Source organism: Macaca mulatta, chromosome 5 (assembly GCF_049350105.2).
Source record: "Macaca mulatta isolate MMU2019108-1 chromosome 5, T2T-MMU8v2.0, whole genome shotgun sequence".
Taxonomy (NCBI): Eukaryota; Metazoa; Chordata; class Mammalia; order Primates; family Cercopithecidae; genus Macaca; species Macaca mulatta.
In genome coordinates, this window is record NC_133410.1 from 115,070,610 (window position 1) to 115,085,088 (window position 14,479).

At 36.4% G+C, this 14,479-nt stretch overlaps 1 protein-coding gene across 2 annotated transcripts in view; it reads left to right on the forward strand.

The window, feature by feature from the left end:
- The window catches only part of ARHGEF38 (Rho guanine nucleotide exchange factor 38), a 128,184-nt gene that overhangs the window by 91,159 nt on the left and 22,546 nt on the right, over window positions 1-14,479 (forward strand). For both annotated transcript variants that reach the window (XM_015138925.3, XM_078002056.1), the window contains exons 6-8: window positions 5,303-5,502; window positions 8,684-8,817; window positions 14,150-14,254. In XM_015138925.3, the coding sequence (XP_014994411.2) occupies window positions 5,303-5,502; window positions 8,684-8,817; window positions 14,150-14,254 (439 nt within the window). The remainder of the gene's footprint in view (window positions 1-5,302; window positions 5,503-8,683; window positions 8,818-14,149; window positions 14,255-14,479) is intronic.

The following is a 14,479-nucleotide window of genomic DNA, read 5'->3' on the forward strand; positions in this document are numbered from 1 at the left end:
ACTTCATCTACTTTCTCTGCATCTTCTTGTTCTTCATTTAAACTCACAGCCAGTTAACTAAGTCATCTTTCAAGACAACCAGATGCATTATGTATGCTATCAATTTCATCTCCCCAAAAGAGCACCTTCCAGAGTCTTCAGTCCAGTTGAGCTTGGACTGGTGACACTGGGTGCAGCCATCTTGTAGGAATTCCCCTCTCATCATCCTGGAGATTCTCTTTGCCTCTTTCCTGTGTTGATTCTTCCTCATTTTGGTGGAGTACATCCTTCAATAGTGTCTTCTATTTCTCACAGAATGCATGGGAAGTAAAATGTTGAGAATTTTGTATCTGAAATACTTTTCTTTTAGTCTCACACTTGGTTTGTAGTTTTACTTGGTATTGAATTCTAAATTGGAAACCATTCCCTTCAGAATTTAGAGGTAATTCTTTATCATTTTCTAGCGTTCAGAGTTGCTATTAGAAATCTGAAACATTCTGATTCCTAACCATGCATTAATGCCTATGTGCTTATTTCTTTCTCTGAAGGATTATGGAGTCTTCTCTTTGTCCTTAGTACTCTGAAGTTCATGAATTCCAAGGTGTGACTCCATTCTTCCATTGTGCTGGACACTTAGTGAGTTCTTTTAACCTGCAAATTCCTGTCTTTTTCTTGAATTATTTCACTCACTATTTACTCCTCCTATTTGCTTTGTTTTACCTTCCTGTGATTCTTATTAGTAGATGATGAGCTTCCTAGACTAGTCCTCTAATTTTCTCATTTTTTTTTTCTATTTTCTATTCTTTCGTGTGTGTGTTCTTCTCTTTGGAAAGTTTCAAAACATTATCTCCAACACTTGTAAGAATTAGACACTTTCTTAAGCAGATTTTCAATGGACCCTCCTTATTTTGGTATCTGATCCCTCATTCCCTATTTCCATGAGTAACCAGTGCCTCTAATTGATTAACATTTGCAAAATGATTAAACATTGCCTTACCATTTCACTGGTTCTCTCTGGTCTGTTACATCAATTACTATTCATTTATCTCCTTTATATCTTCTAATTTAATTATAATTATTATGTATTTATTTTCACTATTATCTTTTATTTATGACAAAAGCTGTTAGTTTATTTGTGTAACAATATATAGTTTCCTTTAAAATTGACTTAGGTGTTTTAGAAGGAGAATAAATTGAAAAAAACTCAGTGACAGCATAGATGCTTGTGGCTACTGTAAAATAAATATTAAATTTAGGAAGTTTGTGATCATGAAATAAAGGAAATTCAAAGTAATATAGTTAATAGTTACATAATTATTCTTTTTTTTACTTATTTTCTCCTTCCCATTAAGAAATTAGATGTATTGCATGTTTAATATCTATTTTTTTTGTTTTCCAGCATAGTGTTTATACTATTTAAATGTCATTTTAATTTTCATTGTACTTTTTTCTTGTATTTGATGTGAAACTCTGCAGCAAAACTGGATGCTGCTAAAACAAAGCCAGCTGTGTTTACTTGACTTTGTAAAGATCCAAAAATAATTTGTAATGAGATTAGTGTAGCTACTTTGGCACTAAATACTTGCCAAAATATTCATAATAAGACAGAGGAAGATGAAATAGAATTACAAATTAATAAGTAGTTTAGTTTTTGGCCCAACATGTATGGACAATTGTTACACATTTGTTTACTTACTGTGGGGAGTCATGGGATAATTGACTTCCTGGCTGAGATGGATTATACCACACATAGGACTCATCTGCCTCACATGATTATCAGAACTTAATCTTACTGTGGGAGATTAGATGGGGTGAATTTTGTGGCATTGAAAGCATGGAGTATTATTATCTTATAACACTCCCTCTATCTTTTCTACCATATTGCTTCTCTGTGTGATGCAGATATCTGAATATCATTGCTCATCACTTGGGCAACTGTCTCAAATATATCTCCAGACACAAAAGTGTCTGGGAGATTTCTCATTTTTGAGAATGCCTTTCTTAAGATTTGTATTTATGACTTTTTTAGGAGAAACAACAATCATTTATAATTAATATTATTGTCATTTGAAATATAAAAGGGAGAGCTAGAACTTTGATCCCAAAGAGTGATGAAAAAAGTAATGATACAATCTAGACAAAACTAAAGAGCCTAAGTTGGTTTTTTGATAGATCTGGATAAGAAAGAAATGAGGGCAGTTCTTAACATTTAAAGTTAAAGTTCTTAACATTTCACTTCCCATGCATTCTGTGAGGAATAGAAGAAACTACTGAAGGATGTACTCCACCTAAATGAGGAAGCACCAACAAAAGAAAGAAACAAAGATAATCTCTAGGATGGTGGGAGGGGAATTCCTGCAAGATGGCTGCACATCTGGGTTTTTGTTTTTTATAATTAAAGCAAAAGCACATATATGACAAAAGACCACACTAATAAACTATTTTATTAAAGTTGAATTTATATTGATTTAAATATTTGATTATATTTATATTTTGATATAAAGTCTTTTAGTGATTTAAAAAAATTAAATAAGCTAACATTTGATAATAAAAAACTCAGAAGAAATTCTGATTATATTCATATAGATAATATGATTTCCTCTAATCAAGTTAATACCTTTCATATCCTTGACTTGTTCTTATTTAAGGGAATTATTTCTACTTAAATGACTAAACTGTTGTATTATTGAAGAATCTCTGCTTACGATATATAAGAAAATGTGGGAGGGATTGCATTGGGAGTTATACCTGATGTAAATGACGAGTTGATGGGTGCAGCACACCAACATGGCACAAGTATACATATGTAACAAACCTGCATGTTTGCACATGTACCCTACAACTTAAAGTATAATAATAATAAATTAATTTTAAAAAAAAAAGAAAATGTGCTTTATATTTAAAGGTTTTGCTACTGATATGCCATCAGTTAGAAAATACCTTTTGGGTTTTTTTTTTTTTTTTAGTTATTTTTTCAGTATAAATACTGAAAACAGTTTTCAATATTTATAACAGATTTATTTTAAAAATCTACTTCAGGCCGGGCGCGGTGGCTCAAGCCTGTAATCCCAGCACTTTGGGAGGCCGAGGCGGGCGGATCACAAGGTCAGGAGATCGAGACCACAGTGAAACCCCGTCTCTACTAAAAATACAAAAAAATTAGCCGGGCGCGGTGGCGGGCGCCTGTAGTCCTAGCTACTCAGGAGGCTGAGGCAGGAGAATGGCGTGAACCCAGGAGGCGGAGCTTGCAGTGAGCCGAGATCGCGCCACTTCACTCCAGCCTGGGCAACAGCGTGAGACTCCGTCTCAAAAAAAAAAAAAAAATCTACTTCACTCAGTCCTCTTGGAAACCAATAATCAGTCTCTCCTTCCCTTCCTCTTTCCGAGTCTCTCTTTTTCCCGCTTTCTGCCTCCTTCCCCTTCTGTCGCCTTCTCTCCTTACCTTCCTCTTTTTCTTCCTTAATAGATTTGGTGCAAATAGGTATGAAGTAGAAGATACAGCTTATTAAAGCAACTCTTTACTCCCTTGCAGACCTTTAATATTTATTCTGGTTTTCTTTTTTAAAAAATGTTGCCTTTGGGTTTGCTTTAGTCTTTGTCTCTCTTATGCTATCATCATTTTCTCTGCATGTGAACAAAATTCCTCAGTCATTTATTCACATTTTTGGAAAAAATGTTCAGTATTAAATAAAAGCACATTACAGAAAATCTAAGAACTCTATAATTTCTCAGTCTACAAATATGCATTGAGAGAATACTGTATGCCATGCGGGAGGTATAGTGGTGACAGGGAAACTGATCATAAACTGGCAAACAGGGAAACAAGATGATTCCAGATAGTGATCGGTGATATGATAAAATCAAATGGAGAGATGTGATAGTGACTAGGTTACATTTGTGAATGTATGTGCGTGTGTATTTCTGCACATGTGTGCATGTACATGTGATAATACATTCTTTTGTTTCTTATTTATCAAATGAAATTAATTAGATGGTCTCTAAGATGCCTTCCTACTTTTTTTTTTTTTTTTTTGCGACTGGCTGTCACTCTATTGCCCAGGCTGGAGTGCAGTGGCTCACTGCAGCCTCGACTTCCTCAGCTTAAACAATCTGCCTACCTCAGCCTCCCGTGTATGTGCGACTACAGGTGCATGCCACTGTGCCTGGCTGACTTTTGAAATTTTTTCTAGAGTGGGATTTTGCCATGTTGCCCAGGCTGGTCTTGAACTCCTGGGCTCAAGTAATCTGCCTTCCTTGGCCTCCCAAAGTGTTGGGATTACAGGCCCGAGCCACTGTGTCTGGCCCCCGACCCTTTCTAATGATGCGACTTTTCTAATTTTGTTCAACGTTTGTACAGCTGTTTTACTGTTATAATAATATGGTCAGTCATTTATCCATAGTAATACTTTAAAAAATTATTGAAGTATAAAACATCCACCTATTGGGATTTGAAAACAGTGTCTGTATTTCCTATCTACAGTGTATCTTTACTTGTCTCTGCATAAAGAAGCTTTCAGAAATCACTGCCTTGTGTCTGAATGATCAATGAGAGTGGGTCAGACAATGGCATGACCACGCTTGTAGCTTCTTCCCCTCCTGTGAACTGCCTAACCGGTTGGAATGGCTCCAACCTCGTCTCAGAAGTTGCTAAAGGAAAAGTCAGGCACAAGTCTCACTTTTGTATAGTCATTTGAAGATCTGTTGACTAAGAATTCCACATGGAATGTCACTGTGTGATAGCAATGATTAGTGACAGGGATAGTAATAATAATAACTAGAGAATTATCACATTCATCAGAAGTCCCTTTTGGGGACTGTGGTAGAATCTCCAAAACATTGTAAATGCAACTTCTCAATTTGGTGGAAGAGAGAGGCCAAGACTTCCTTTTGACTATACCTTGCAAGTCTCTGTTTAGATTTTTAAATGGTTATTCTCCTCAATAATAATCACAAAAATGCCATCAGAAAAATGCATTTTTCTGTGTTGTCATGGTAAAATACATTCTGAAATTGTTTCCCATTATATTATAAAGCCAATTATAAAAAACCTTGTAAACTGTACATGGCATATGGATGAAAATCATGCTTTCAGACCATTTGGTGGAAAGATACACTTGTTTCTTTTAGGTTTTTGTTTCATAGTAGGGTCTTTCAGACTTGCTTCTTTCTGTCATCTTTTGTTCTTGCTTTTGTTTAGAAATTTTAGATATACAAATGGAAAAGAAGAGAAAAAGTTTTAGAAGTAATCATAAAAACACACAAAAATGAAAATGAGTTAATAAAACAAATGTTTGTGAAACGATATCATTTATCTGTATTGTAGAGGCAAACCAAACTTACTGGACATGGGCTCTTTGATGATCAAACCAATTCAACGTGTGATGAAATACCCCCTATTACTATGCGAACTTCGGAATTCCACCCCTCCCTCTCACCCAGATTACAGAGCACTGGATGATGCTTTTGCTGCTGTGAAGGACATTAATGTTAACATCAATGAACTTAAAAGAAGGAAAGATTTAGGTAGGAAGAGACATGATGAATTGGTTGTTTTCCATTATTGGCGTGTTCACTTTATGTTTCTGAGAATCAGAATGTTTAAGTAGTTGTAGCAGCTGCAGTGAACTGATCATTTGAAATCTAAAATTAGAAGCTGGGGAGAAGAGTGTGGTTTTGCCTTGTCAGCTGGGTTAAGGAGAAGATTAAGAGGCACAAAAAATGAAATGTAAAAAATAAATCAAGCAGCCGTATACTCAACTTCACTGGACCACTGCAATTCTGGTGACATATTGTGGGATGCAGATACCCATTGCATATAGTCCTCCTGTCACTGGAAATATGTGTTGTAAGAAGGAGAAATGGCCACGTTGCAGTAGCAGTGGGAAGCGAATCCTGAAAGCATCCAGGAAAGGGGTAGATCCAGGTGACGGGGGCCATCTAGTATGTTGGATTAATCTGGTTCTAGCACACAGAGAATGGAGCTTTGGGGGCAATAATTTCTCTACTGATGTGAGCAAGTATACTTCTTTCTAGAATTAACAAATTATTGTTAAATATTTATAAACTAAAATAAAAAATTAGTGTTTAATGTAAAATTTCAAAACAGAAGGGATAATTACATGGTTCCTATACATCCCAGAGGTAGTAATGCATTGAGCTAGGCTGTGGGTCCTCCCTCAGTGTGATTTGTGTTCATGTAAGTTCTTAGTTGGCATTGTACTCCTAATATTAAATCTCAGTGTGACATTAAAGCCACAGCAGTACTTTAGAACTAAATGATCCAATCACTTTATTTATTTTTGTTTTATTTTCTGATATTTATTTCAAAAGTCGCATATTTGTATTAGTAAATTAAAAAGAAAGGTGCAGAGTAAAAAGTAAATGCTATGGAGGAAGAAAACTCCATGAACAAAACAAAGAGATAGTACACAAAGGATCACCGTCCAGATTATATAATCATTGACATTAAATCAATACAAAAACATTTTAATACAAAAATGTTCATCAGAAAAAGAAGCAATTCACAGTTTTAAAATTCTAAGCTTCATTTATACTCAGGGAAATGTAATCATTGAAATCACGCTAACATACCATTTCCAGTCCAAGAGACTGAGGGGAAAAAGTAATGAATACATTAAATGTTTAATCTCAGTGTACAGGTGAGAATGTACTTGGAATCACTAGTTTAGAGAACAACTTGACAACACCTAGTAAAGTTGAAGATGCACACATCAGAGACTCAGAAAATGAATTTCTAGGTATTTGCCCAAGACAGACTCTTGCCCATGTGCTCAAAGAGAGATGTACTGGTAACTAGCATTGTTCATAAATGCAAATTAAAAAGACACATTAATCCAGATAGTGGATAGATAAATGGCATATTATACACTACAATACCACAAGAAGATAAAAATTAACTGAATAAAAAAGTATATGTATCAATGGGTTAATCTCAAAAACACAATCCGGAGGGGTTTTCTTAAAGTAAATTTGTAAGTGGTAGAATAATATGTGCAGTATGATACTATTTTATAAAGTTTTAAAACATCCAAAATGTATTGTATGATTCCAAACATCCACAGTAAAGGCATACAAATAGATACAGATATAATAAGCCCAGTTATTTAGGATAACAATTCCCTTTAGGGATCATCCATGGAGATGGGGGTGCCCCAACTGTTAGGTGAGTTATTTTAAAAATAAAAAGACTGGAAACAAAGGAACATGTTAAGACTTGACAAGGATTTGGATAATGGCTGTTATATTATTCTTTATATTTTTCTGTTTGCTTAAACTATTTCAAAGTTATGAAGAGTAAAATTCTTCCCTTCCCACAATGATTCCAGTTTGCATAGCTAACATTTTATTGTTTTCTTCAGACGTACTGTGTCTTCTTTTCTCTTTTCCTCTCTTTCTCTCTCTCTTTCTCTCCCTCTCTTCCTTTTCCTTCTTTCCATACTTCTTGCAACATAAGTGGTACAACAGTTCGCTTTTTTAAAAACTTAATCATATATCATGAAAATTCTTTCAATTAATATTGCCTTCTTTTTAATGTTTCCATAGCATTTTGTTTATGAGTATATCATTATTTATTAAACTGTTTCTCTAGGGATAAACATTTAGATGTTCCTAATACCTTGCTGTTAGAAAAAATGCTCTAGCAAATAAAACTTTGTATACTTGATTATAGAAAGCAGATTTCTCTGCATGAACTTCCTGGTAATAGACTATGAATATTTTCCTTTTTGTTAGTTTCTGCCAAATTGTTTTCTACAAAAATGTGTTGGTTTAATCCTCATCAGCAGTCTGTAAGATTGTCCATCTCCCTACACCTTTACCAACACTGAATGTTAGAGACATTTAATCTTTTCAACAATATGAAAGGTGAAAATGATTGCAAAGATAAATAAGTGAAGCTCAGAGAGGTTATTCAGCTTGCCCCAAATCTCTCAGCCAGTGAAGAGCTGCTCTAGGATCTGAGGTCTCCTTACATTGGGTATAGTTGTCTTTCTTTTCTTCTCTTTTCTTTTCTTTTCTTTTCTTTTCTTTTCTTTTCTTTTCTTTTCTTTTTACAGAGTCTTGCTCTGTCATCCATGCTGGAGTGCAGTGCCACGATCTCAGCTCACTGCAACCTCCGCCTCCTGGGTTCAAGAGATTGTCCTACCTCAGCCTCCCAAGTACCTGGGACTACAGGCGTGCACCACCATGCCAGGCTAATTTTTGTATTTTTAGTAGAGACGAGGTTTCACCACATTGGCCCGGCTGGTCTCAAACTCCTGACCTCGTGATCCTCCCACCTCGGCCTCTGAAAGTGCTGAGATTACAGGCGTGAGCCACCGCACCAGGCTGAGTTGTCTTTTCTTTAGTTAGATCTTGATCCCCATTCCAGAGGCCTCAGATAATAAATGTATTATCTGAGATGAGAGGGAGAACTTTTTCTAGTATCAGGGATTACTTTAATATTAATAAATAAAACTTGAACCTTGAGGGGCTTTTGTCCTTGTTTCTGGAGGTCATTGGGGTGGGTGTCTGACTGGGACATGGCTGGGCAGTGGGGCTACAGCATAGGGCCTCTGCAGCAGAGGCTCAAAAATCATATACATCTTTATCTTGAATGTAAATACTCATCTTGAAAACTTTGGGTGAAGCGCACACTTTCTATGCTGCATGTGTTCAGCTATGTTATTACATTCTTCCTTTTCAGTTCTAAAATACAAGAAGAATGACGAGGATGAATCACTTAAAGACAAATTGTCTAAACTAAATATTCATTCAATTAGCAAGAAATCAAAAAGAGTGACAAATCATTTGAAGATTCTGACCAGAGGAGAATCACAGGTAATTTTTCTTCTTGGACCACCTACGTTTTCCCAGGGAACATGAATGCTGTATTTTTGTGAGGTTTTGTTTTGTGAGGACTATTTCTAGAATACTGAGAATCAAGGTAATTGCCCAATGCTGTTCTCTTCTCTCTCTCTCTCTCTCTCTCTGGAAAATAGGGGTGGGAGTGGGAATACGATTGACACTGTCTTAGCTGTGGTGCTTCTACTCAAGAAACAGATAAAAGAGAGACATGGACACAGGACATGGGACATAAGATTGCCCCAGGAGTCCTGATGATCATCATCAACTAGCACATATTCTCCCTCAAGGCAATGCCCTTCTTCCATCCTGTTTTACTTCTGCTCTTAAAAGTCGTACTTTTCTTCAGGGTTCCCTTGATATTCATTTTATCTTTATTTCATCTATATAAACAAAGTGTTTAGAGACATAACTTAGTGCGATTTTTTTTTCTACTCCTTATCCCCTTCCTCTTCCCTCACTCCCCAGATGCACATTATATTAGTAACAGTCCTGTGTCAGCTGTTTAGCCTAGCTTGAGCCACTTTCACCCAATCCCTAATAAATAATAGATGGATTAGCAAAGACTCTTAAACTTTAAGGTGCGTTAAGAATTACCTAAAAAGCTTGCTGAAAGACAGATTCTAGGGTCCACCTGCCTCAAGGGTGCAATCTAGAAGTCTATATTTTTGCAAACACTCTAGGTATTTTGAAGCCAATGATTTTAAAGTAAATTATCAATGGAACACACTTGCAATTCTTTGAGAATCACAAGATGCAAAGTTCATGGTCCTGAGATAGTAATACAGTGAGCTTCTAAGCAAAATTGGGGAAGATAGTTCTTAGTATACTATATAGTCCTTATTTTTTCCTTCTCCTTTGCCTATTTTTATCACTCACATATTAATATCGCTAAGATTTTTAGTTTGAACAAGAGGCAACCCTATGGTGGTTCATGTTGGTTTCAGACAGCTTTGGGAGCTGCTGTGGTCTTTTCTCCTTCCATTAAGTCTTTGCAGCTTTCTGACCACTTAGGTAGAAGTAGCCCCTTCAACCTCTGGAAAGCGCTAATATATTGACTCTGTATTTCAATCTTGACACTATTCATATGTGCAGGGGTCAGCACAGGGAATAAATTAAGAACAACATCTTTGAAGGTTTGAACCTTACCTCTGCCACTTAGTAAATATTTGTTTGGGGCACATAACAAATTCAATGTAATCATCTGTAAATTCGGATTCTCCTAGTACTTAACAAATGGGATGGTTGTGAGGATTAAATGAGATGATGCATATATAAAGAAAGCACCTAACACAGTGTGTAAACACTCAATATACTTTGGCTGTCATTATTATCATAAATATCATCATTATTATTTTATATCATCGCCCGGTATGGTTATTTGCCTTTGAATGTGCAGACTTTTCTTCTTATGTGATGTAAAGTCCTTCATACATGGTGTATTAATCGTATTTTTTACTTCCTGTATTTTATAATGTTTTGACATTTTAAAATACCTTTCTGGCTGAGCAGACTGCCCTCCTAGGGCTAGCCAATTCTTAGGGATAGCAAATGACTGGAACACAACTTCCATATGCAAACCAATCAATCTTGAGTCTATAGCTCTAACCACATCCTTATCTAATTCTTACACATCAAGCCAAGGGTTGATTTAGGGCATCAACCCTTGCCCTAAATCATTTCAGGGCCCAGTACCAGCAACTAGAGATTACCCCTATGGAGTAATTTAAAATAGCCAGTCCTAAACTCTTTACTCTGCTCCTGCCTCACCTTTCCCAAGGAAATCCTAACAGAGGTTCTGGTCTAGACTTTCTCTTTACTCCTATCTTCTGCTACTGTACCAAAACCTGGTGCTTTGCCTCTGGCCCTGTGTGGCATGTGGTGACTCCTCTCTCTGGGACCTGTGAGTATAATAAACTTCTTCCTTCCAAGTCATGTTCTTGTTTCCTCTTGTGATTGTACTGAATTTACCAACATGTACATTCTTAGAACATAAGGCTTGAATTATTTTTGTGTTTACTTCTTTATATCCTTCTAGGGGCTAACTGAGTCCATTGCATGTAAGAGGTTCTTCTTCTCAATGTGGAACTATAATGTAAGAAGTTTGGGACATTTATGGGATATGCTTACATATCAGAGAAAGGACAATGAAGACATTTCAACTAAAGACAACTATATTAAAATCAAATTGGAAATTTATTTAAGAAGAGATTGTAGCCATAATAGAGATAGGCATGTGTAAATGTGGTGCAAACAATTCTCCCCCAGTCTTTGGGATTTTGCTTCTGACTCAAGACAATTCTATTAAGGAATAATAGGCAGCCTGTAATTCTGGGCAGGCTTTTGAATAAGCTGTTATATTCTTTAACGTATTTATCATCAGCTTCTTATATTTCTCAATTGTGAACTAAAAGTGAATTGTAGTTAAAGTAGCCTGAAGGGATATTAATTAGATTTTTCCCCTTAATCTTTTGAGAGGATGTCCTGTCAGCAATGAAGCATTTTACTGTTAATCAGAAAATCAGCTGCATAGGCTTGACGGGAAAAGAGAGAAATCTCAAATCAATCAATTTTGCACTTGTCAGCAGCTCAGGTGAAATATTGGTAGAGTTAGGGTATAAAGCTATTACCCAAGAGGAAGGTTCTCTTCGATTCATCGTACATATATTGAACTCTCTTGCACCCAGCACCATGTTAGAGATTGGGAATACAAAGATGAACAGGTGTAGGTTCTGAATTCAGACTGCTTGGGGTTGAATCCTGATCCTACTACACCATGGGTAAGTTTCTTTAACTCCCCATATTAACCAGGGTAAAGACCACATATCTGTTCACAAAGAGATTCCAAAGGCATAGTAGGCTAAATCAGGTAGCTGTTTATTTCTCTCTTTCTCTCTCTTTTTTATTTTTTTAGAGACAGGGTCTTGTTCTGTTGCCCAGGCTGCACAAGAGTGCAGTGCCATTATCATAGCTCACTGCAGCCTCAAACTCCTGGGCTCTAGGGATCCTCTCTCCTCAGCCTCTTGAGTAGCTCAGACTACAAGCATGTGCCACTGCTCCTGGCCGCTTTCTCTCTTTTAAGAGTCCTGAGATGTGAATCCAGATGACCTCTGCTTCATAAGATCCTTCAGGAACCCAGTTCCCTCAGTGATTTTTCTAAACATATTGTCTTCATCTGCCTGGTTGAAGCTGGATTCCTGCCGTGTCTTCTTTCAAGTCCCAAAGAAATGTTATAAGGCCAAGATTCAGACATGAAAAACAAGGCTTCATCCACATCCTATTTGCACAAACCTGGTTACCAGGGCAGAGACAGCTGCAAGGGAGTCTGGGAAATGTAGTCTCTAGCAGGGCAGCCACGTGTCCAACTTGAACTAGAGGTGTGCATTCTATCAATAAAGGGACAGCAGGAGGAATGTTAACAATCTCTGCCACACCTCCTGAAGCTTCTGTTTCTTTATCTCTAAAATGGCATTAGTCATAATTCCATTATATGTGTGTAAGGATTACAATGAGAAAATGGAAGAAACGTTTTAGCAGTGTCTAGAACATAGTCAGTGTTTAACAAATGTTCGCTATTATTTTCATTAAAACAACAATAGTTAATCCGAAACAACCAAAATCCATCAGTGGAGAGAATCACTTAAACCATTAACCAGGATTATGAGAGCAAATAGGAGAGAGAAATTAATTCTCTACAGTTCGAAGAATAGGAGAAAAGGGAGGATTTACAGAATGGGTGACATTTCAACCAGTCCTTAAAAATAAACAGGATTTTGCAAGGCAGGAAATGAACAACAGCATATTCCAGCAAAAGAAAACAACATGGAAAAGGCTTGCTTATAGGAAAGTAGAATTGGGCAATATTTCTCTCAGTGTGATTCTTGAACCTTCTACTTTGGAATCATCTGGGTCCTAGCCAGACGATGTACAAAATAAAATATCTGATGATGACTCCTAGGAAACTACATTTTAAAAAATCTGCCCTAGCATATTGTTATGCACACTAGACTGAGTTGGAGCATAGCAACCCTAAGGCAGAGGATGCTGGATTTTGTGGGGATTACAAAGAACTCTGCTGCCTATTTAATCAAAAGCTTTCTAAATAAACAATATTAAGAAATTTAAAAATAAAATAAAATGTCACCATTTTTGATCCATTTAGTTCTAATATCAACCATCTTAAATTTAAAAACATATGAACCAAGAACTGCTATGGTTACAACCCAGTGCCAAACTTAATAATACATACCCTATTCCATAAAGCATTTGCATGTTCACACAGATTTTGCCAGGATGAGACTGGTTCAGATCTTGTTTTGTAGCCATTTTAATTGCCAAGAAATACTGCTTGCTATTAATAGCAGTAATAAATGTGTGCTCCTAGAAATTGCCACAGCATAAAAACCATATCTTTCTGAATTCTAATGGATGTACATGTAAGATGACAAAAAATAACTGAATATATGTGACACTATCTTAACTCTGCTGAGTTATCTTAACAGAAGGATTCTTTTTGCTAAGATTATTTATTATCCTTCAAATTTGAGTTGATAAATGATTTTCACATTTCTTTCCTTTTTTTTTTTCTGAGACAGAGTCTTGCTCTGTCACCCAGGTTGGAGTGCAGTGGCATGATCTTGGCTCACTGCAACCTCTACCTTCTGGGTTCAAGAGATTCTTCCGCCTCAGCCTCCTGAGTAGCTGGGACTACAGGTGCGCACCACCACGCCCAGCTACTTTTTGTATTTTTAGTAGATGCAGGGTTTCACCATATTGGCTAGGCCAGACTCGAACTCCTGACCTTGTAATCCGCGTGCCTTGGCCTCCCAAAATGCTGGGATTACAGGCCACATTTATTTAACCATGAATCTAAGAATATTTTCTAAATAAGCACTGTGAAATAAATTGGAATGAATCATACGAACAAAACAATAAGTTCTAGTCAATAGATGAAATGTGGCTATTTTATAAACCCAAAAATGTGATACGGTTTGAGTCCGTACATAATACATGCCATTAAAAACTACAGAGAAAGTTTTACAATCCCACATCTACCATAGCATGGGTAAAGCTATGTGGAAATTAACAACAGCAATTTGAACTACAGGACTTGGCTTTGCTACACTAACTGAGCATCAGTTGTGCTATGTACCAACAGAGACAGTATGTGTTAAGACAGCGTATCATCAAATGTTTTCATATCATCAAAGAATTTTCTTTTGTAATGTGCTGGACCAATATGGTCTGTGCTATTTTTAAAAATATCTATTTCATTTGAGTTATGAAAATAATTTCATATATATTTTAGGTTAAAGACAATACCTTTAACAGAGAAGAAAAGCTGTTTAGAGCTTTAGAAAAGACTGTGAGGCTTTGTGTGAAGAACATTTCACTCTGTCTTCAACACATACAGGTAGGTGAGACACAACTATTTTCAGTGTTCTACAGGAACATCTGATACAAAGCATTGATTTCCATGGTTATTTTGAAGAGTAAATGTGACTGTTCCTTCCTTTATATTATGACACTGGATCAAAATTGGAAGGATGCAAACTCCTGGTAAAGGAAGCCAATATAAAGAGGTGTTTTGCTGTTTGACCTCTTACCTTCTCCACTCCCTCCCCAGTCCAAATAGTCA